The 20,340-nt window shown below is 53.5% G+C and overlaps 3 protein-coding genes and 1 pseudogene across 6 annotated transcripts in view; 1 reads left to right on the top strand and 3 right to left on the bottom strand.

Annotated features, from left to right (window-relative positions):
- SLC35E2B (solute carrier family 35 member E2B) overlaps positions 1-20,340 on the bottom strand; it is an 81,876-nt gene that overhangs the window by 33,568 nt on the left and 27,968 nt on the right. The window lies entirely within an intron of this gene.
- Positions 637-19,346, bottom strand: LOC109273943 (cyclin-dependent kinase 11B). Of its 4 annotated transcripts, none has more exons than XM_019461088.2 (20): positions 19,242-19,346; positions 18,608-18,731; positions 17,685-17,800; positions 16,544-16,671; positions 14,778-14,916; positions 6,831-6,967; positions 6,192-6,314; positions 5,778-5,873; positions 5,533-5,694; positions 5,176-5,241; positions 4,367-4,542; positions 3,849-3,939; positions 2,814-2,935; positions 2,490-2,595; positions 2,006-2,127; positions 1,817-1,924; positions 1,627-1,743; positions 1,374-1,522; positions 1,085-1,274; positions 637-991 (listed from the first exon to the last, which is right to left on the bottom strand). In XM_019461088.2, exons 2-20 carry the CDS (start codon positions 18,716-18,718, stop codon positions 899-901), a joined length of 2,352 nt encoding a protein of 783 aa, XP_019316633.1. In that variant the 5' UTR covers positions 18,719-18,731; positions 19,242-19,346; the 3' UTR covers positions 637-898. The 4 variants fall into 4 exon arrangements, with proteins under 4 accessions (XP_019316633.1, XP_019316635.1, XP_019316636.1 ...); XM_019461090.2 differs by having other exon boundaries at positions 4,367-4,536; XM_019461091.2 differs by lacking the exon at positions 19,242-19,346 and adding an exon at positions 18,489-18,535 and having other exon boundaries at positions 18,608-18,723.
- On the top strand, positions 8,639-8,761 carry LOC128776058 (U4 spliceosomal RNA; annotated as a pseudogene).
- On the bottom strand, positions 9,002-11,365 carry LOC109273946 (CDAN1-interacting nuclease 1-like). The gene is given in 3 exon segments (XM_053899110.1): positions 9,002-10,770; positions 10,772-10,932; positions 10,976-11,365. Coding segments are annotated over 3 exon segments (600 nt in total). The 5' UTR covers positions 11,165-11,365; the 3' UTR covers positions 9,002-10,520.

The raw sequence follows: 20,340 nt of genomic DNA, 5'->3' as shown, positions 1-20,340 counted from the left end.
TGGGTCCTGCGGGGTGGGGCCATCCAGCCTGTGCTCAGCTGGATGTGGGGAGCCTGGGGCCCGGACGCCCCAACTTCCCCACAGGCCAAGGCCAAGGAAGGCTTCTTCCAGCTGGTCCTGGAGAAGTGGGGAAAAGGGACCCCCACACGTGAGCAGCATCGCTGGGGACATAGGCTGAGCTGGTGGGGCCCGGGGTCCCTGGCTGTGTCTCGGGGTCCCTCAGGGATGGGGAGGCAGGAAGGCTAGGAAGGGCCGGACCACTGTGCCCGTGAGGCCTCCAGTGGGAGCGAAAGGACCGACGTAGCAAAGCTTCCCCCCAAGAATATCTTATTGCGTCTTAAAACATGTTAACCTTGGTACAAAACCGGTCTCACTGTGGCCAAGAACTCGCATGCCGGCTCTGGGGGGCCTGGGGCTGTGGATGCCCTGAGGGTAGGAAGGTGCAAAGGAGCCTGAAGATTAAATAGAAAAATCCCCCCCACAGCTCCATTCCAGGGCCAGTGTCCTAACAGTGCAGTCCCCAGTGGTCACCGTGCTGACCTTGTGTGTTGGGGGACACGTGTCCGCCCACACTGGCCACCTACAGATGCCCCCCTCTTCGCAGGGCGAGTCTGACACATCCGAAAAAATACGGCCTTTCCTTCCACAACAAGGAAAATGTGATTTAATTCTACAAATTTACAAGCCAAGATAAAAATGAAATGTTGGAAAAGCGAACGAGACGGGCAGTCTGAGATGTGAGGTCAAGATCCGCGGCCACGACGGCCTCCAGCGGCTGTGCTCAGTCAGGGCCAGGCCTCGGTCTGGACCCACATGCTGCCTCTGGCGCCTGCCCTGGTCCCGACTGAGCCTTGCTGGTCGGTACCCCGCAGGGCTGGCACGGGCTCTGCGCCGAACCTCAGAACTTGAGGCTGAAGCCGGGCCCCGCGGCCGAGGCCCCCTGGTTTGTGGTGGTGAGGTGGAAGCCTGTCTCCTTCAGGTCGTCGTCGCCCTGGGGAGCAAGCGTCACCGGGGGGCTTCGGCTGGGCTGGCCCCACCTTTGGGGGGGACCCCCACAGCCTCCCCCCCGCGGCCCTGTCCTCACCAGCTGGCTATAGCCCAGGCCGCCCTCGGGGGGCCGTGGGCTTGTGCCGCGCTTCACTCTCTGCTGCTCACTCTTGGCGGGCCACGTGGGGAACATCGAGGGGTCAATGGGGAGGGGGGTCTCTCGGAAATACTCGTGCTTCAGGCCGTCCTCCGCACTGACCCTCCGCCCGGGGAAGTAGGTCAGGAACCTAGGAGAACAAGAGCACTTGGCACCCACGTGGGGGTGGGGTGGGGTGGGGGAGGGGGAGGCCCAGGGCCGGAGGGGCACAGCCTGCAGGTTCACACACTTGTTCATGAGGTCAAAGCCCTGGTCTGAGAGCAGGGCCCCGAAGCGTTTGCGAAGATTATTATAGGGGTACTCAGTGAAGGTCATCTTCTTGACCGCAGGGAGGTCATTGTAGCCAGGCCAGATTTTCTCACTGGGGGTCCCTAGGTCCTGAGAGAGAGAGAGAGAGAGAGTTTTGGAACGGCCACGGCCTGCAGGGAAGGGTCTGGTACAGGTGTCTGCACGTGGCTGGCAGGGCGAGAGCACAGACCCACCTTAAACACTTTGTTGATCTGGTCGATCTCCGACTTCCCGGGGAACAGCGGCTTCTGGGTCAGCAGCTCCCCAAAGATGCAGCCCACCGACCACATGTCCACAGCCGTGGAGTACTCCTGGGGGGCCAGGGGCACGCTCAGGAGGCTGGGGGAGGGCAGCGCGCGCAGGCTGGCCGCCCCCCGCACTCACCTTGGCGCCGAGCAGCAGCTCCGGGGCGCGGTACCACAGGGTCACGACGACTGGGGTGTAGGCCTTCAGGGGGGACCCGTACTCCCTCGCCAGCCCGAAATCCCCCACCTGCGAGGACAGAGGCGGGCTGTGGGCAGGCCCCTGAGGCCCAGGTGCCAGGCCCCGGTGGGGCGGGCCCCGGGGGCTCACCTTGAGGATGCCGGCGTGGCTGAGCAGCAGGTTGGACGTCTTGAGGTCTCGGTGCAAGATCCAGTTGTCGTGCAGATGTTTGACACCGCGCAGCAACTGGATCATCAGGGTCTTCACCTCCCCTACAGGGCAGCGCCTCGGGTCAGCGCCTCGGGTCAGCTCCCCGCCTCGGCGGCAAGCGGGATTCTCAGGGCGCGCTTCTCCCGGGAATGCCCTCAGCTTGGCACGGCCCTCGCGCACGCACGCGCACACGCACACGACACGCACAGAGACCGCACATGTGCGCGCGCGCACACACTCGGATACACGGCGCGGTGGGGTCAGTGCTCCTTCCGCCCCAGGGACACGCTGCCTGCACCCTGGGCAGCCCGAGGGCCGCATGTTCCTTGTGGGGGACACCAGTCAGAGGGCCCTGTCTGTGGGAGTACATCAGGGCTGTGGGAGACCCTCCCCGCACGGCCCCCGCGGTGCCTGCAGGCCCCACCTGGCAAGAAAGGCTGCTTCATGGTCTCCATCAGACTCTTGAGGTCATGCTCCACGTAGTTCATCACGATGTAGATCTTGTCCATGTTGCTGCCCACGACGATCTCCTAGCAAACAGGAGCGGGTCCGTGGGTGCCGTGCTCACCTCCAGGTCCCGCAACTAACTGCTGGCTCCCGGGGCACAGACAGAGGGGACAGCAGGTACCTATAGGTGTGACGACCCTACGGGGGCTGACATTTTGGGAGGCTAGTGCTCAATTTTTGCACAACACTGGAGCACAGGAATCACAGGGTCCCCTCGGGGCACAGGCCCGGGCTGCCTCACCCTAACGGTGACAATGTTGGGGTGCTGTGCCTTGAGGATGGTGTTGATCTCCCTCAGGGATGTGATTGGAAAGCCCTCCTTCTCCTTCTCCATCTTTAGCCGCTTCAGAGCCACAATTTCATCTGAAAACAGTTCGAAGACGGGCTGAGAAAGCACACATTTCGTTGGGACTCAGGGAGCGTTTCTTATTTGGCACTGGGAAGCCTTGTTGTAAGTGGGAAGCCCCGTGTTACATCAGCACCAAGAAAACAAGCCCAAACCTGTGGCCCAACAGACGCACGAGGCAGATTTCCACGCTAACTTCTGTCCAAACAGCTAAGGAGAATTTTCCTATTTATCTCTATATCCCTACTGTGATTTGCCAGGAGACACAGCAAACCTCCACATCCCAGGACAGACACAATCACCGGGGTCTGAGGCTCTCAGGTGGCCTCCCTGACCTTCCAAGACCCAGCTGCAGGCGCTGGGGAAGCTGCCAGTCTGCGGCTCACACACCTGCTCAGGTGCCATCGCTCAAAGCACACGACACACTCCGTCCCAGAACGGAGGCACCTGCTGTCACAAGTAAGCGGCAGAGCCTCACGGTCCGACTGACCTCGGGCCTCCACAGGTACCAAGGAGTCCACTGCTCAGGGGCCCATGAGTCACTAGCTGGTGCTGGCCAGGTAAAGCGAGGCCACAGCCGGGCACCCGGGGAGACGAGACTCCTAGGAGAGTAGGAACTGTGCGTTCAAGGACCTTGACACCGAGGGTGCCGAGGGCCAGGATGGCCTGGGCTCGATCTCAGTCCCTGCGAGCTGGCTGTGGCCCGGGCAGGACACCCGGCCTCCCTCCTAGAGCCCAGCCCGCACGTGGGTCCAAGAGGCTGCAGACAGCAAACCCTCCGGGCCGGGCTCGAGATGGCGCAACGGGTACACCCACGGACAATGCTCTTCAGCACACGTCCCTTCCTGCACAGGGACGGGCTCTCTGCGCCATCTGGTTCCTGCCCGTCTCCCCTTCTCCCTTTGGGGGACCACTCGGCACCGCACCCACCTGTTTTCTTGTCCTTTGCTCTGTACACCACCCCATACGTGCCTTCTTCGATCCTGTTGAGGCACTGGAACTCCTCCACGCTCCGACAGCCCTGGAAGGAAGCCTGCCGTGAGGACCCAGCGGCCACGGCCGCACACACACCCGAATCAGGCCAGTGCAGCAAACCCTGCCCAGGGGTCTCCAGAGGGCGCCGAATGTATCTGGTGGCGGAGCCAGGAGCAGCCCTCTTCTCCGGTTTCTTCGGTGACCACGGGCTCCTCAATTACGGAATAAAACTAATGTGGAAAAGAGCTGGTCCTGGACGCATCCCTCTGAGCCAGGCCTGGCCTGTCTGCCCGGCGCTAAGAGAACACTGAGGACAGGAGCGCCCCCTGCACCACACCACCAAGGCCCTGGCACCTTCCCTCACTGCATACGTGACCCTGGTGACCCACACCCCGGGGACCCAGCTCCTGCTCTCAGCCACCATCCTGTTCGTAATCAGCAGAACCAACCCCGGCATGGGGAGGACGCCTGACCTGCAGGGCAGGGAGGTACTTGGGCAGCTCCTGTTTGAGTTCAATGGGTGACAAGGCGGGAGAGTCAGGCACGAAGTCCCCTTCGGTCAAGGCGCTGCTCTGTGGAGTGCCCTCACCGGCTTCTTCCTCCCCTTCCTCACTGTCTCCGGAGTCTCGGTCAAATCGGGACTCTGGAACTTCAAAAGTTAAACCCAATTATGGAACCAAAATAAGCAACCGTCATCACCCCTCTCCTGTTCTGGGGTGGGGGTGGGGGGACACTGAGTGCACGCAAGAGCCACACGAGAATGACCCCAGGATGCTGTGCACAGGCGTGTGTCCCACCGTCCTGGACAGAGGGCACTGGGGTCTGGGGGCTTGCCAGCTCAGCCACATGCACTGTGAGCCCCTGGCCGGAGACTGAGCTCAAAGGCGGCACACCCAGAGCTCCCGTCAGGCCTTGAGGGCAAGGCCTTGCTGGCGTCTACAGAATGGTGACGGGCCTGTGGTTGGACCTGAGCTAAGAGGCCGGGCCCCGGCTGGTGCTCCCCAGCCACCTGCAGTGTCTAAGCCACGGTGACGCTCACGAGGACGCTCAGTCAGGACTGTCCCCAGTAAGGGATGCTGGCCCCTCACGGTCGCAAGTGGCCGGTGGGGGGGGGGGGGGGGGGGGGAGGAGTGGGGGTGGTGGTGCTCAGGGAACCGGGTCTCTCAGTGACTCAGCTGCCTGTGTCTCTGGGGTGGGGTGACCCCGGAGGAAGCCCGAGGTGCCAGCTCCACAAAGGGCCACAGCACGCAGGAAAAGACCAAGCCCCGGGGATGCCTCTCACCAACGAGGACGTGGTTCTCATTCTCGCGCTCCCCATCCTCACTCATTTCGTCTTCGCTCACTTCCTCTGCAAGAGACAGCAGGCGTCTGCTCAGATCTGCGGGGCTGCTGGCCCTGCGCTGACTTGGGGTCTGCCTCTTTCTAGGGCTCTTCAGACCCTCCGCCAGCACACGCGAGGGTCTGCTTTAGCTAACAGAGAGCAAGAACCGCCGTGAACGATCAGTTCTGGGGTCTCACGTGGAGTCCCAGGTAGCAAGGCACCGTCCACTTGGAGACATTTTCAAACCGAGACTTCCCGTGACCTCTGCGGTCTGTGGAGTCCAGCAAACTAAACCGTCGCGCCCGGCGCCCTCCTCACCAGCCGACTGTCCGGACGCGTCCTCGGAGTTGCTCCCTGTCTCCTCTTCCTCCTCCTCCTCCTCCTCCTCCGATTCTTCACTGCTGCTGCCCTCCTCTTCCTCCTCCTCCTCCTCCTCCTCCTCCTCCTCTTCCTCCTCCTCCGAGCCCGACCCTGATTCCGCTTCAGAAGAAAACGGCCGGGAGTGACCGCAGGCAAGGCACCGCAGGCAGCGGTGACCTCACGGCGGCGGGGCCCGCACTCACCCGACGAGGACTCGGCTGAGCTGGTTTTGCGCTCGCTGTCGCTGACGTCTTGCAGGTCGGACAGCAGGTCTCGCTCTTCCACCTTCTCTTCTTTCACTTGTGACACAGACCATCAAAAGTGAACGCGTTTACCATCAACGAGACCACGCGGCATCTTCCACACAGAGATAAGCTGCAGTGTGTAGGATAAACCCTCATCCACACTCAGCTGGAAAACAGCTCTCAAAGACCCGTAACAAAGGTTTCCGCTGAGAAAGACAAACGTGCTCCGCGCAAATGCTAAAGTCCTGCCAGGTGACACGGAAGTACTTTAGCGTACCGTATCGTCGTGCAAAAAACAGTTTCTGCCCGTAAAAAACCGTCAGCAAAGAACCGCGCCACGCTGGCCCCCAGGCAGGCGCCGCGGGCCCTCACCTGGTTTCCGGCCGTCTGTCAGCTCAAACCGCTCTCGCGGCGGCCGCAGCGGACTGCGACTCCAGTGGCTCGCTTTGACCTTGTCGCCATAGTCCTCCCTCATGGTCCGGTGATGTGCAGACACTGGGGCACAGAACACAGCAGGAGGCAGCGCTGGCGGCAGCCTCTCTCTGGCAGGGCCCCACCTCGCTCAGAGGTGGTCCTCACCCGCACCCCTGCCGATGACAACCCACCACACCTGCTGACAGCTCTGTGGCCACAGAGGCGTGGAAGCCGAGAGACGTCCCGGAGGACCCACGTAGGCCTTCCAGACTCTCTACTGCCGGAAAAGAAGGGGCCACGACCCACCTCTCCAAGCCTGTGCCTAAACGGCAGCGGGCGGCAGCCGTGTGTTGCCCTGACGGCTGTCCAGCACCAGGCCCGGGTGCGCCCCGGCCGCACACCCTCACCTCAGGCCTGAAGCGACCACTGCCTTCTTTGGCAAGGAGCTATGCGGTCAGGCTCAACTCCCGAGCCCCACGGCCTGTTCCCCCTTCACTCAGCCATGGTCCAGAGCACCTCACCCCTCAGTGCCATTTGTGCAGCTCTGGGCTCACCCATGGGAACAACACCCCAACCACAGGGTGCGCCCACGCGCACCTTCCCTTCGGGCCTCGCGCTCCTTGCGCCGCTCCTCGGCGCGCCGCTCCCGTTCCTTCTGTTCCCGCTGTTCCTTTTGCTGTTCACGCATCTTTCGTTCTCGCTCCCGCTTCCTCTCCAGCTGCTCAAGGCGGTCCCTGCAACAAGCACAGGCCAACTCTCTCTCTGCAAACACGAAGTTTTCTTTTCTACCCCAAGTGTTTTTTGCTCAAATTTAGAAACTGCCCACTTAGATTGTTCAAACCATAATGGGCTTTTTATTTATTTTTTTAAATTTTTTTTTAACATTTATTTTATTTTTGAGACAGAGAGAGACAGAGCATGAACGGGGGAGGGTCAGAGAGAGGGAGACACAGATTCTGAAACAGGCTCCAGGCTCCGAGCGGTCAGCACAGAGCCCGACGCGGGGCTCGAACTCACGGACCACGAGATCATGACCTGAGCCGAAGTCGGCCGCTTAACCGACTGAGCCACCCAGGCGCCCCATAATGGGCTTTTTAAAAGTAGAACATATGCGCGCACACAGCCCAACAGCCGCAACAGAATGTAGCAGAGTACTGGCACGATCAGATATTGCCAATGAGGGATGAGCCCATTGGTTCCAGAAGGCTTCTGTTTCGCAGTCCTACCGAATGTGGATGGCGGTACAATTTAAATCCACCTTTATCACTAAGTTTTCAGGGGCACTGAGGGGTGGAAGGGCTCACCTGGGGAAGGTGGAGAGAAGGACCTAGACTTGGGCCTGAGGCCCTGTCCCACCCTCCTCACTAGATCCTATGGTAGACGGATGCCCAGCCGGGCCCGGTGGGGAGCTAAGCGGGTACGAGTGTGGTACACGAGGGGCAGCGGGGAAAGTTGCTTCATGGAGGGGACAAGACTCATCTGAAGTGCAGGAACTATTAGCGACCACGGTGTGCATGGCTGATGCACCACAAAGTGGCCAGATGGTAAAAACTGATGAGCAGCGGTTAGTTTTCAAATCCCGACAGAATCAGAATTAAGTCCAAATCTAACCAGAAGAGCTATGACCAAAAAAACCAAAACCAAAACCAAACCAGAAAAGAGCACGGACACGGGTGACAGTGGAACAGGGCCTGTGGTATGGTCGCTGGTACCGTGCCAGCTTTGGGGCCCATCAGAGGTCACCGCTGTGGAAGGCGTGGATTCTAGCAACTATTCTGTAAATGCCAGAAGTCCAAACTGTCACAAGATAAAAGCTGTAAGTGAACACATAAAACCCAACCACCGAGGGGCACCTGGGTGGCTCGGTCGGTTAAGCATCCGACTCTTTCAGCTCAGAGCGTGGTCTCGGGATTTGTGAGTGTGAACCCCGACGGCGCAGCGCCTGCTTGGGATTCTCTCTCCCTCTCCCTGCCCCTCCCCTGCTCATACCTCTGTCTCTCTCAAAATAAATAAAAACTTAACAAAAATAAATCCAACCAGTGAATTCAGTTTTTCGTAAATTTACAAAATTGTCCAACCATCACCATAAGCCCGTTTTAAAACATTCCCATCTCGTGCCCATCCGTGGTCAGCTCCTGGCCATCGTCCCCCATCTGCTTCCTGTCAGAGCAGGACTCTCGGGACATCTCTTCTGCTTCTTTCTCCTGCTCTGGGGGTAGCAGCTCAAGATGCTGACTTGACAACTTCCTCTTCTGGTATCAGTGCTTAAAACAGCTCGTTCTGGGCCCAGCTTTTTGTGCACCCCTACCTTTTGGCACGTTGCTTTTGTTTTCCCTCAATTCAAAATATTTTCTACTTTTCCTTTGAATTTCTTCTTTGGGCCACAGGTTAATCAGAAACGGAAGAGCTTTGCGGCGTGGCAGTATCCCAGCCAACGAGGTTCATCTGAGGTGCGATTATTGCCGTATGAAAACTTTTCTCAGAAACGGGTGGTTGGATTTCCCAACATTTTGAGGATTTCCCCAGGTTTCTTTCTGTTGATTTCCACTTTCTTTTGTGGAAAGACGGCGTACTTTGTACTACTGCAACTATCTTATGTGTGACACTTGTCGTATGGCCCACATACGACATGCTCGAAGTGAGCGTGTCTTCTGTGGCTGTGGGTGGAGTCCTGCACGCAAGCTCAGTCAGATTGAGCTGGTGCAGGGTATTTTCCAAATTTTTTATATCCTCGTTTCCTCTCGTTCTATTAACAACTAGAGTGGGGTACCGAAACTTCCAACTATAATTGAGGAACTGCCTATTTCTTCTTTCAACTGTCAGGTTATTGCAGCCCAGATTTCTGGACTCTGCCGTCAGACTCATACACGGTTACCGCGGTCACGTGTTCCCGACGTATGTCCCTTCCTGTGGTTGTGAAGCCCGGTCTCGGTGCTGGCCTCACGTCCGGCCTGGCGCTGAGCCACTCGCGCGCTGTGGCTGCTGTGTACGTGCTGCACCTTCTTCCATGTGTTTAATTTCATGCTTTTTTGTTTTCCGAACATATACAAAATCCCTTTTATTTTGCTCATTTGGAAATCACTCCATGTTTATTTCTGGTACACTTAATTCATTCAAAGCTGAACATTTCTAAGGACTAAATTATTTGAGTGTTATATAATTATGTGGTATAAAATGCGCATATAGACCAGTGCATAGAATGTGCTTTTAAAAAATTGTACTCAGAAAGATACCGATTACTGTACATACTGACAAGTAGCTGTATTTAAAAATGAACGTCTGGGGCACCTGGGGGCTCAGTTTGGCTAAACCTCTGACTTCAGCTCAGGTCATGATCTCATGGTTTGTGAGTTTGAGCCCCGCGCTGGGCTCTGTGCCGACGGCTCAGAGCCTGGAGCCTGCTCCGGATCCCGGGTCTCCTTCTCTCTCTGCCCCTTCCCTGCTCACGCTCAGTCTCTATCTCTCAAAAATGAATAAACATTAAAAAATAAAATTAAAAACGAACTTTTGCCCAGGCTGGCACCATGTTTCAATGGTCTCCCCTTGGCCTTCAATCCAAAGGAGTGTGGTTTCCAGACATAATGTAACCGATACTTTTATATGAAATCAACGGAAAGTCTTTGGTGTTCAAATAAGTACCGTAAAAAGAAAAACCTCTCATCGAGTATATTTTCTCAGCTTGGCTTAATGCCACAGAAATCAGAAAATCGTAAAGACTGGACAAAACAAGCCCAGGTTACCATCAAGGTCTACTGGAACCTTGCAGGTGAGAGCAAAAAGAGTTTCAACCGCCATGTTTTCCACTCTGCTAGGATTGTGCTAGATTATTCCAGGATGCTAATTCAACACTGAGGACCTGCGAGGGTAGGAGAAGAACGGGGGAGGCGGGAGAATGAATGGAGACTTAGGAAAAAAAATAGGGTGGTTCGGGAACTGGGAGAATTGAAAAATCACACCTTTCAGTCTCCACATTCCTGCTTTTTGTTCAGTATATGAGCAGAAACCATCTGGAAGGAAGGAAGATTATGACTATCTGTAAACTGACAGAGAAATGCTTATGATAACAAGTGGTGATGTATGCAGTTCTTGGCTATTCACATCAGCAACGGATGAGGAAAACTAGAAATTCTTGATATGTTTGTCTCAAGAGGTAGTGACGTGGCTACGGGCAGCACGAATTCAAGCTGAAGTTCAGGGCGGGTGCTGCCAGGAGTTTACACTGCAGAAAAGTAAAACTGCTTTGGATTCAGCCTCGTCCCCCCGGCTTCTCTCCCAGGATCATCAGGGTCAAGCTATGCTATGACACAAGGCGACAATGTCCACGGGAAAACAGGCTTTGAGCAGGATGCCCCTTTCCCAGTTACAGTCCAGTTCCCGGGGAAAGCTGTCCCAATAAATGACGAAGCCCAACCCAAACCTATTCCAGTACGTCCAGACCTGGTCATGTAGGTGGGCACGGTGGCTACATCCATCACCAAATGAGGCCCCGCTCTCAATCCGGTGAACTATGTACCCTTCCACAGCAACTGGAACTCGTAAAGTTTGGGGTTTTGTCATAACCCTCTGCACGGAGCTGCTCTTGATTTAGGAAGGACAGGTTTTTCTCTAGAAGGCCTCTCAGTAGGACTTCATGCTCATGACCAAGGGCATGTCTGATGCAGTCAACCAGTGGTCCGTAACAGCAGTTGTTTATAGTGTGCTGACACAGGGGTATAGCTCAGGGGTAGAGCATTTGACTGCACGGTGCACGGACAGCCCTGATTTGCTAGAACTCCATCTGGAATCTGAGAAGGGTCCTGTAGCATAGTATTTGTAACAGACTTGGAGGGTGGAATTTCCTCATGCTCTTGTAGAAACCTCTCCAGTATAATCTGAGCCATTAATGAGGGTGCACAGTCCACCTCATTGGCTAGCTCTTCTCCCCACTCCATTCAGGTACCTGGGGAACCTCTGCCTCAGTGTTCTGGCAGGCGGCACAGACACCAGGCACTGAGCTGTCTCGTCAGTACTGGGCTTTGGTCGGTCAGTACCACGTTGGGCCAGGGACTGGGAGGTGGCACAGGCAAGGGAAAAACACCCTGGGCTCAGCCTTGGTGTCAGGAGCCGAAGGGTGGGCACACAGTGGCACAGCGTGAGCTCCTAGTCTGTTTTGGCTTGCTCCCACACCCTCTTTACCACTAGCTATGCAGACCAGGCTTCACACGGCAGCTCCCCATACGTTTACTTTCGACCTATTTTTGTCCTGGTCTCTAATGTATTCTCCTTACAGACAACAAAATAGATCAAGCTTTGCTATCAAAGAACCTCTCTTTTGGGTACAGAAACCACTTCACATTTCATGTAATTATGGATTTGGCTGGATTTACTTTCGTTGTTGTTCTTGGTTTTTCTTTTATAGGTCTTCCTTTTGGGTCCTGTTTCTCAGTTTTTGATTGTCCGTGTGTGTATGTATATAATGTTTGAGACAGATGGGGGGGAGGGAGAGGGATAGAGGGGAAGAGTGCGGGGGAGGGGCAGAGAGTGAGAGAGGGGGGGTGAGGGAGAGAGAATCCCATGAACCATGAGATCACCACCTGAGCTGAAAGCAAGAGTCTGATGCTTAACTGACTGAGCTGTCCAGACGCCCCTCTGTGTTTAGTATAAATAAATATTTGTAGTATATAATTTTAATTCTTGCTTGCACTATTTTGTTAAAGTTATTTTTTTAGAGGTTGTTTCAGTGATGGCAGCATGCATCTTATCAAATTACACTAACTTCATTCCACTGGACATAGGTCTGCTCTGCCACAGCCACAGCCCTCCCTTCTCAACCCTGTGCACTCTACACATGCTATGTATCACACAACAACACGGTATCTTAATAACTACTGTTTTATGCAATCGTGTCTCATAGAAGCTGAGAAGACATGAAATGAAACATACATAAGTTATCTTACGTTAACCTACACTTTTATCATTTCTAAAGCTTGTCTTTTCTTCCTGTGAATTCTATACCTTCTGGTGTCATTTCCATTCAACCTGAAGATCTTGAGTGTTTTTTAATTAATTAATTTATTTTTGAGAGAGAGACAGACAGTGAGCGGTGTAAGGCAGAAAAAGAGGGAGACACAGAATCTGAAGCAGGCTCCAGGCTCTGAGCTCTCAGCACAGAGCCCGATGTAGGGCTCGAACTCACGGACCGTGAGATCATGACCTGAGCCAAAGCTGGATGCTTAACCGACTGAGCCACCCAGGCGTCTGCCCTTGAGTATTTAAGGCAGGTATTACTAACAATGAATTCCACCAGTTTGTTATGTCTCTCACTTTTGAACAACAGTTTTGCTGCACAGATTTCCCGGTTGACAGGTTTTCTTTCAGCAGTGTGACTATGCCATTCCACTGCCTTCTGACCTCCACTGTTTTTCTTTTTTTTTTTTTTTAATTTTTGTTTTAATGTTTGTTTATTTTTGAGAAAGAGAGAAAGAGAAAGAGAACGAACAAGCAAGGGAGAGGCAGAGAGAGAGGGAGACACAGAATCCAAAGCAGGCTCCAGGCTCCACGCTGTCAGTACTGAGCCCAACAACGCAGGGCTCAAACCCACAGGCCATGAGATCATGACCTGAGTTGAAGTCGAACGCTTAACCGACTGAGCCACCCAGGCGCGCCTGGCCTCCATTGTTTCTAATGAGAAGTCAGCCACCAGTCATACCTTCTATGTAGATTTTTTTTCTCTTGCTGCCTTCAAAATCTATTCTTTGGCTTTCACCAGTTTGACTATGATGTGCCTTTGTATTTACCCTGCTCGGGGTACACTGAACTTCTTGGATATGCAGATAACTGTTTTCCATCAGACTGGGGAAGATTTCAGCCGTTATTTAAAAAGACATCTTTGTGCCGCATCACTCTTCTCTCCTGGTATTGCGAGTTACATGGTGTTGGTGAAACAGGCGCTGTGCCACAGATCTCGGAGGCTCTAGTTCTCTTCCTTTGACTGTCTGTTCTGAAGAAAGCATAATTTCTATTGCTTTGTTTCAAGTTCCTTGATAATCTGGAACACTTGGTTTCTACTGATGCTTGTCTTCCTTAACAGGAAGTCATACTTTCCTATTTCTTTTACATCTCAAGACGTCCTGTTGAGAACTGGACATTTCAAATAACATACGGTAGCAATTGAGGATTCTCATGTTTCCTCTCACCTGTTGCTGTTTGTTTGGTAACCTGCTCTGCTAACTCTGTCAACTCTGTCTGCCAAAAAGAGTGCGGCCACTGCTGGTTTTTTCCCTTCGTTTCTTTTTGTTTTCAAGCTTGGCTTCCTTGGGATCAACACTGTGTCCGCACAGCTGTGCCGTCAGCCCATCCTAAACGGTCAGCACTGGGCTCGGCAAACACGGGGGTTTCACGTGCTAGCAGCGAACCTGGACACACAGCTCTGCTCACCCCGTGACCTTTTACCTTAGGAATCAGCTCCCCCCCATACCTCCTCCTCACGAGAACAAAGGCTCTCGTCACACTTTCTTCGGTGCCCGTGTCATTCGGCCTGCTGGGAACGCAGGCACCATCTACCCCTCCTACTTCTCCGTTCCGTGTAGCAGGCCGGTACCAAGCTTTCTCTGGAAACACCTCAATACACAGAGATGGCCCCAGTAGTCACAACTAGCCCGGATGAACAGATCTGGAGCTACACAGATGTCTTCTCCTGGGAATCTGAGCCCACAGAGATGTACTTGGAGACTAATGTCGAAGAGTCTGGTGCCTCAGCTCCAAAGCTATTACAAGGCCTTTGGGATTTCCATTTTGTCTGAAAGAACCACAGTCTATTTCTGCTGTGACCTAGAGAACCCTAAGCAATAGATTTCCTTAGTCTTCCTCGCTTAGACCACCTGGAAGAGACCTCGGTACAGAGCAGGCACTCAAAAAATACTTGCCCAGTGACCAATGAACCGTCCTAGAACAGATTTCTCTTGGGCGCTATGTGGGAATTTCTACACGCGCCCTGGGCTGAATCTGAGAGCGCCCTCCTCCCCCGTCCCCGGCGTCAGCTGACAGATGAAGATCGTCTCTCCCTGCGCGACCACCACCCTTTCCCTCTCCACTGCTATGTTTTTGGCCCCAAACTGCACTCCTTGCGTCTGAATTCCTTTGTCAGGCTTCCAGCTCCCACCAGAAATGCCCCTTCCAACTGGCCCAAATCACACTCTTACACAGGGTCTCAAGCAACTGCTGGAATGGCCTGGCTCCCGAGTACCTCCCCCACCAGCCTTCGCCTGGAGGAAACCGACACACGGATTTCCATTCCCTTCACGATCTTCTCTGAGGAAGACTCACACCCATGTCTGTCTTCAGGATGCAGTAAAGACTTAATCTCTTCAGTCAGCACCACCCCATCCACCCCATGTTTACCGTGCCAGGACCGTGGACTCACAAACCACTTCTGCCCCACATCTCTGTTATACTGCCGGGTTCTCGTGTGTGCACCAAAATGGCGGTCTCCATCGCCGCTCTGATGGGGTGTTGGCTACCAGCAATGCTCAGTTTCAGGCTCCTTCGCAGACTGCACTCACTCACCTCTCCCTCCTGGAATGCTCCCGGGCCATCTCCCTTCTCTTCTGCCTCTCCCACTCTCTGCGAGCCTTGTCTTGCTCCTCCCGGTGTCGCTTCCGGCGCTCGTGTTCTCTCTCTTTTTCCTTTGCCCTAGCATGCTTCCCTAAGAGGAGAGAGAATGTCACGCAAAGGGGCCCAACACCCAAAACTTAATTTAAAAATATTGAAGGGGCGCCTGGGTGGCTCAGTCAGTTAAGTGTCTGACAAGGGAATGATCTCACGGTTCGTGAATCTGAACCCCACGTTGGGGTTCTCTGCTGTCAGCGCAGAGCCTGCTTTAGATCCTCTGCCCCCTCTTTCTGCCCCGCCCCTGCTTGTGCGTGCTCTCTCTCAAAAAGTAAGTTAAAAGATTAAAAAAAAATTTCAGGGGGGGCCTGGGTAGCTCAGTCGGTTAAGCGCCTGACTTCGGCTCAGGTCATGATCTCAACAGTTTGTGAGTTCGAGCCCCGTGTCGGGCTGTGTGCTGACAGCTCAGAGCCTGGAGCCTGTTTCGGATTCTGTGTCTCCCTCTCTCTCTCCCCCTCCCCCGCTCACGCTCTGTCTCTCTCAAAAATGAATAAACGTTTAAAAAAAAAAATGTAACTTTCATCTTCTTTCTGTATTAAGCTATGATTAGACTATAATTGATCCTTAAAAACACAATATTGAATAATTGACCCCCAGCGCAGTCAGAAATCCATGTATAACTTCTGATTCTCTAAACATTTTACTAAGAGCTTACTGTTAACATAGCCAATTAACACACACTGTGTGTTTTATGTTGCCTACTATACTCTTGCAACCATGTCAGCTAGAAAAACACCTATTGTTCAAAATGTAAGGAAGGAATGCCTGGGTGGCTCAGTTGGTTAAGCATCCGACTCATGATTTCGGCTCAGGTCACAACCTCCCAGTTTGTGAGACAGAGCCCTGTGTCAGGCTCCGCACTGACAGCATGGAGCCTGCTTGAGATGCTCTCTCCCTCTCTCTCTGCCCATCTCATGCTTGCAAGTGTGCTCTTTCAAAGTAAGTAAACTTTAAAAAAAACTGCATATAAGTACCCTACATTTGTTGAGTTTAGACAATATTACGTTTATGGGGGGCTCAGTCAGTTAAGCATCTGACTTCTGCTCAGGTCATGATCTCACGATTTCTGAGTTCAAGCCCCGCGACAGGCTTTATGCTGACAGCTCAGGATTTGGATTCTGTGTCTCCCTCTCTCTGCCCCTCCCCCGCTGATGCTCGATCTCTCCTTCAAAAAACAAACATTAATGGGGCGCCTGGGTGGCTCAGTCGGTTAAGTGTCTGACTTCAGCTCAGGTCATGATGTCACAGTTCGTGAGTTTGAGCCCCACATCAGGCTCTGTACTGACAGCTCACAGCCTGGAGCCTGCTTTGGTTTCTGTGTCTCCCTCTCTCTCTGCCCCTCCCCTCCTTGTGCTCTGTCTCTCTCTCTCTCTCTCTCAAATAAATAAACGTTAAAAAAAAATTCAAAAAACATTAAAAAAAAAAAAAAGACAATATTACATTTAAACAAACTAACCCAAAACAATGTAACGAGGGAGAAAAAGATACCAGGAAGAAAATGAATTAACTACTCAGAATGATCTAGAAAAACGTATGCTTTTGGCTAAGATTTTACTTTCTCTTCTCTTTCAATTGTGCTCTGGAGGAGACGGTAGAGTATGACACAGGAAACAGACCATACTTGAGCATGATACAAAGAAAAAAACCAATAAATGCTTCAGTACCCCCTTCTGCTGAATGGCTACGATGCCTACGTTTCTCTTTCCTCTTTTCATCTTTCCTGTGATGAGCCTTTTCTTTCCGAGACATTTGCTGGGGTGGTTTGATAGCCAAAGAATCATCTTCCTCTCCTCTGAAATAAGACACAAAGCATCACGTCAGGTAATGGAAGAACCATGAGGGTGCCGTGGAGCTTCTTCAGCCCGGAAAAACGCAGCGTTCAGAATACAAACAAAGTTGAATCTAGAATCATTTTAAACCTTAACTATGAAATTGAAGCCAAAACTGCTTATAAATACAGACACAGATGAAAAGGGTAAGCGAAAAATCAATGTGTATATGGAATGAAAATGCCTCTCTGAAGAAACTTCAGGGCACGATGCACACGTTCATCACCATGACCATGGTGATAGTTTCACAAGCGTGCACAAACATGTCAGACTGCACACTTTATATACATATGCAGCTTATCGTTTATACATCAATAAAGCCGTTAAAAAAAGTATCACAATTTTAACAGAACTTGATGACCTCAAAAGGTCACTCAACAACACTTTTCACCGACTATATGACCAAAAAGTTGTGAGAATTCCCAATCTATGTGTCCTTGCACCTTAATTTCTGGTTAGGCTGGCTTTAATGATTTGATGACGGATAATTTGGTGATGATGACGGATACGAGAAGGAAGCAAGTGAGGGGATACCGTGGTGCAGGAAGGGGTGTTAGCGTACACGGGCCTCGCTAGGACCACCGCTGCTTACGGGCCTTGCTCGAGCACACTTCAGCACCCTAGTGTGGCTCATCCGTGCAAGATCTGACACGGTAATTTTACCAGTCACTAAAAGCACACACACACAATCATTTAAGTGCAATTTGTGAATGCGAATTCACTGGGTTGAAGGATAATCGCCAAGAAGGGAATATGCACCCATTCAATCTTCTCGCAAGAGGACTCAGGTGCCAACTGGTACCACACAAAGTCCATCTCAACTGTGAGGTAAACCCAGTCACCGCTTCAAACGTTTTCAGAGGAGCCCCGAGGAGGCTCGGCCAGGACCACAGCTGTGCTGCGGGACCCCGCCTGTCTCCGCGGGGAAGCGCACGTGCCGCTGGATGCCCTTCGTTCTCGTGCACCTTGTCCCCACCTGTCTTCCATGGAGTCCTCTCTTCTGTATGGCGAGTTCCTGATCGTTATCTCCATGCGGTGGTCCCTCAGCTCCCCCTCCTCAAGGGAATCCCGCTTGGAATCCCGGTCATCAGACTGAGAAGCAAGGAGAAAGTCATTGCCTCACAGAGAAAAGTCTTGCTAACGATCTCAAACCTTGCCAATGTCCAAAGTCTCACATACGCTTTGAATGGATCAGTGTTACGAGGTACAAGAACCTTCCACCCAAATCGTATGACGTTAAAATCACAACTCGCTAGAACCCAGGGCCTCAGGTGAAAAAACTTGAAATCAGCATATTCGACAAGGAACATTAGACTCTACGCCAAGTATGTTAGTTGTTTACATAAGCCAAACTTGAGCCTTACGCCGTGTTTTATACGCCAAATACCCTGGGACACCTCGTCCGTGACTCGGCAATAGCTAACAAAGGTCAGCTGCTAGTAAGAGCGGAAACGAGCACTTCTGCCGACGCTCTCGCCAAGGTACCAAACGTTTCTCTGATTACGTTACTGTGCAAACCAAAGACCCCGCCGAACACGAGTATTAATCCCAGGGCGACTTCCTACTGCACTAGACATACTTGGAAATGGTGCCACGGACACAGAAGCGGTGACATGAGAAAAATTAGTCCCCCTGCACTAATGGATTCAGGTTCAAAGTACTTTATCTCCACGTGGATCCCGCCATCTACACACAGCTTTAGTATGTTATCGATCTGTCTTCAACGAAAACCGAGTATTTGAACGTTTTTGTTAATTTTTAGAAGAGATTTTGCGCTCACCTGCGACATTTGGAAGTACAAAAGAACTTCACCGAAGAAGCGTTGTTCTAATGGAAAAACGAGGGCAAAGAAATTAAATCTCCTTTAAGAAAACCACTTACTTAAAAAACATGGCTTACGTTTTTTAAGCGTTTTATCTCTGCTTTCTCCTCTTGTTCCTTCCGTCGTTTCTTTTCCTGAAGAATTTCATCTAAAGTTTTCACCTTCCAAGAGTCCTTTTCATCACCCATTTGAGTCGAACCGCTGCAAAGAGAAAGAGCTCGAGCCAGGGCAGGACACACGGCAAGTGGGCTTTGGGGCGCTGCGGCTCGCGTCTTCGCGGACGGGGCGGGCCGGGCTCCGAAGAGCGACCGCCTGGATTCAAATCTCTTTGCCGTCATTCCCGGGCAAGGTCCTTCGCCTCAGTTTACCCTTCGGTCACAGACGAGAACACCCCCCCGCAGAACAACACCGGTGGGGAGGGAGCTCATCCGTGGAAAGCTCGCGGCTCAGTCCCGGAGACCCCACGCCCGGGGGTCGCGGTCACCGGATACGACGCGGCCGGGCCGCCCGGCCCCTCAGCCCCCCGGGCGCGGCCGCTACGAGTCGGGGTTCGGGCCCGCAGGGGCGGGCTCCCGGCGTCTGCGCCCGACGCCGCCTCAACCCCCGGCTCCGCGCGGGGCGAGGCGGAACGAGGAGGCGGCAAGCGACGCCCAGGGTCCGCCCGGATCCGAGCGCTCGCCGCCCGGCCCGGCCCCGCCCTCCGCCACTCACCCCTGCGCCTCCGCCGCCGCCGCCGCCGCCGCCGGTCCCGGAGCCCGAGGAGAAACAGCGCCCGGCGCGCGCCAGCAGCGTCGGCACTTCCTGCGTCGGCGCGGGCTGATGACGCAGGTCGGCGGCGCCCGCCGGCGACTCCGCCCGAGCAGGGAGGGGCCCGGGCGCGCTCACGTCACTTCCGACCCGGGCGCCGCCGCTGCCGGTCCCTCCGAGCGCGGGGCGCGGAGGCCGCCGGTGGTGCCCCGGGGGCGACGGAGGTTCGCCCGGAATTCTAGAAGGGCGTGTGGCGCGAAGGCGCGCCTCCCGGGGTCCCTCCCGCCCCGCCCCTTTCCGCGGTTTGAAAGGGCCGTGGGAATGTGGTGACCCACGAGCCGCAGCCCAGGGAAGAGAGCGGGAGACCGACATGCGTCCTCGTTAGCCGGGTTTGAAGTGGGAAATGCGGAATGGGACAAATTTGGGCACAAAAAGGGCGAGTGGAATTGAGCTTTCTTTTCCTCCCCAGGACGGTGTTTACTTTCTGTACCCACACTTATTTTGCTTCCTGAGCCCTTGGGGACAGGAGAACCATTCTTCTCTCTTCACGAAGGGAGTTTTCAGCATGAAGGCGACAAGAACGACCCTCCCCCCCCCCCCCCCCCAGCCCCGTGACCATTTCACTAGCACAAACCCGGGAGGGTTACAGTGAAGACAGCAACGGCAGGCACTGTTAACATTTATTGTATTTTGAGAGAACCAGAGTCCTAGGTAGTTGCTACCAAGTGGCTTAATTTAGACAAAAAGAGCCAAGAGGCATCAGTTTATTACCACAGTAGATTTAACAGTGACTCACTAAATTATTTAATAGAACCACTTTCTAGAAAGTACTGATGTAGTCACTCGAATACTGAATTAGGTGAAATACAAGAACACGATACACATCTTGTACAATGCGCTTTCAGTTGTCCACAGTTTTGTTTGGTATGAAGCAGATCTCACTTGGTTCTGATGTAGACAATTACTGATAGGATTTTCAAGTTTTTCAGTGTGGGAAAGTCACCGTGACTGTGGCCCTCCTCGTGGGTCCCACAACACCCCCTGGGCAGGTTCAGACTCCACT

The sequence above is a fragment of the Panthera pardus genome, unplaced genomic scaffold (genome assembly GCF_024362965.1).
Source record: "Panthera pardus isolate Hobbes unplaced genomic scaffold, ASM2436296v1 HiC_scaffold_11, whole genome shotgun sequence".
Taxonomy (NCBI): Eukaryota; Metazoa; Chordata; class Mammalia; order Carnivora; family Felidae; genus Panthera; species Panthera pardus.
This window is presented reverse-complemented; position numbering and strand designations above follow the sequence as displayed.

Coding starts and splice junctions, on each gene's coding strand:
- LOC109273943 (XM_019461088.2), bottom strand. CDS start 18,718: ATGGGTGATGAAAAGGACTCTTGGAAGGTGAAAACTTTAGATGAAATT. Junction 5,695..5,777: donor CTCAGCCGAGTCCTCGTCGG/GTGAGTGCGGGC, acceptor TTTCTTCTGAAG/CGGAATCAGGGTCGGGCTCG. Junction 2,128..2,489: donor GAAGCAGCCTTTCTTGCCAG/GTGGGGCCTGCA, acceptor GCTGCCCTGTAG/GGGAGGTGAAGACCCTGATG.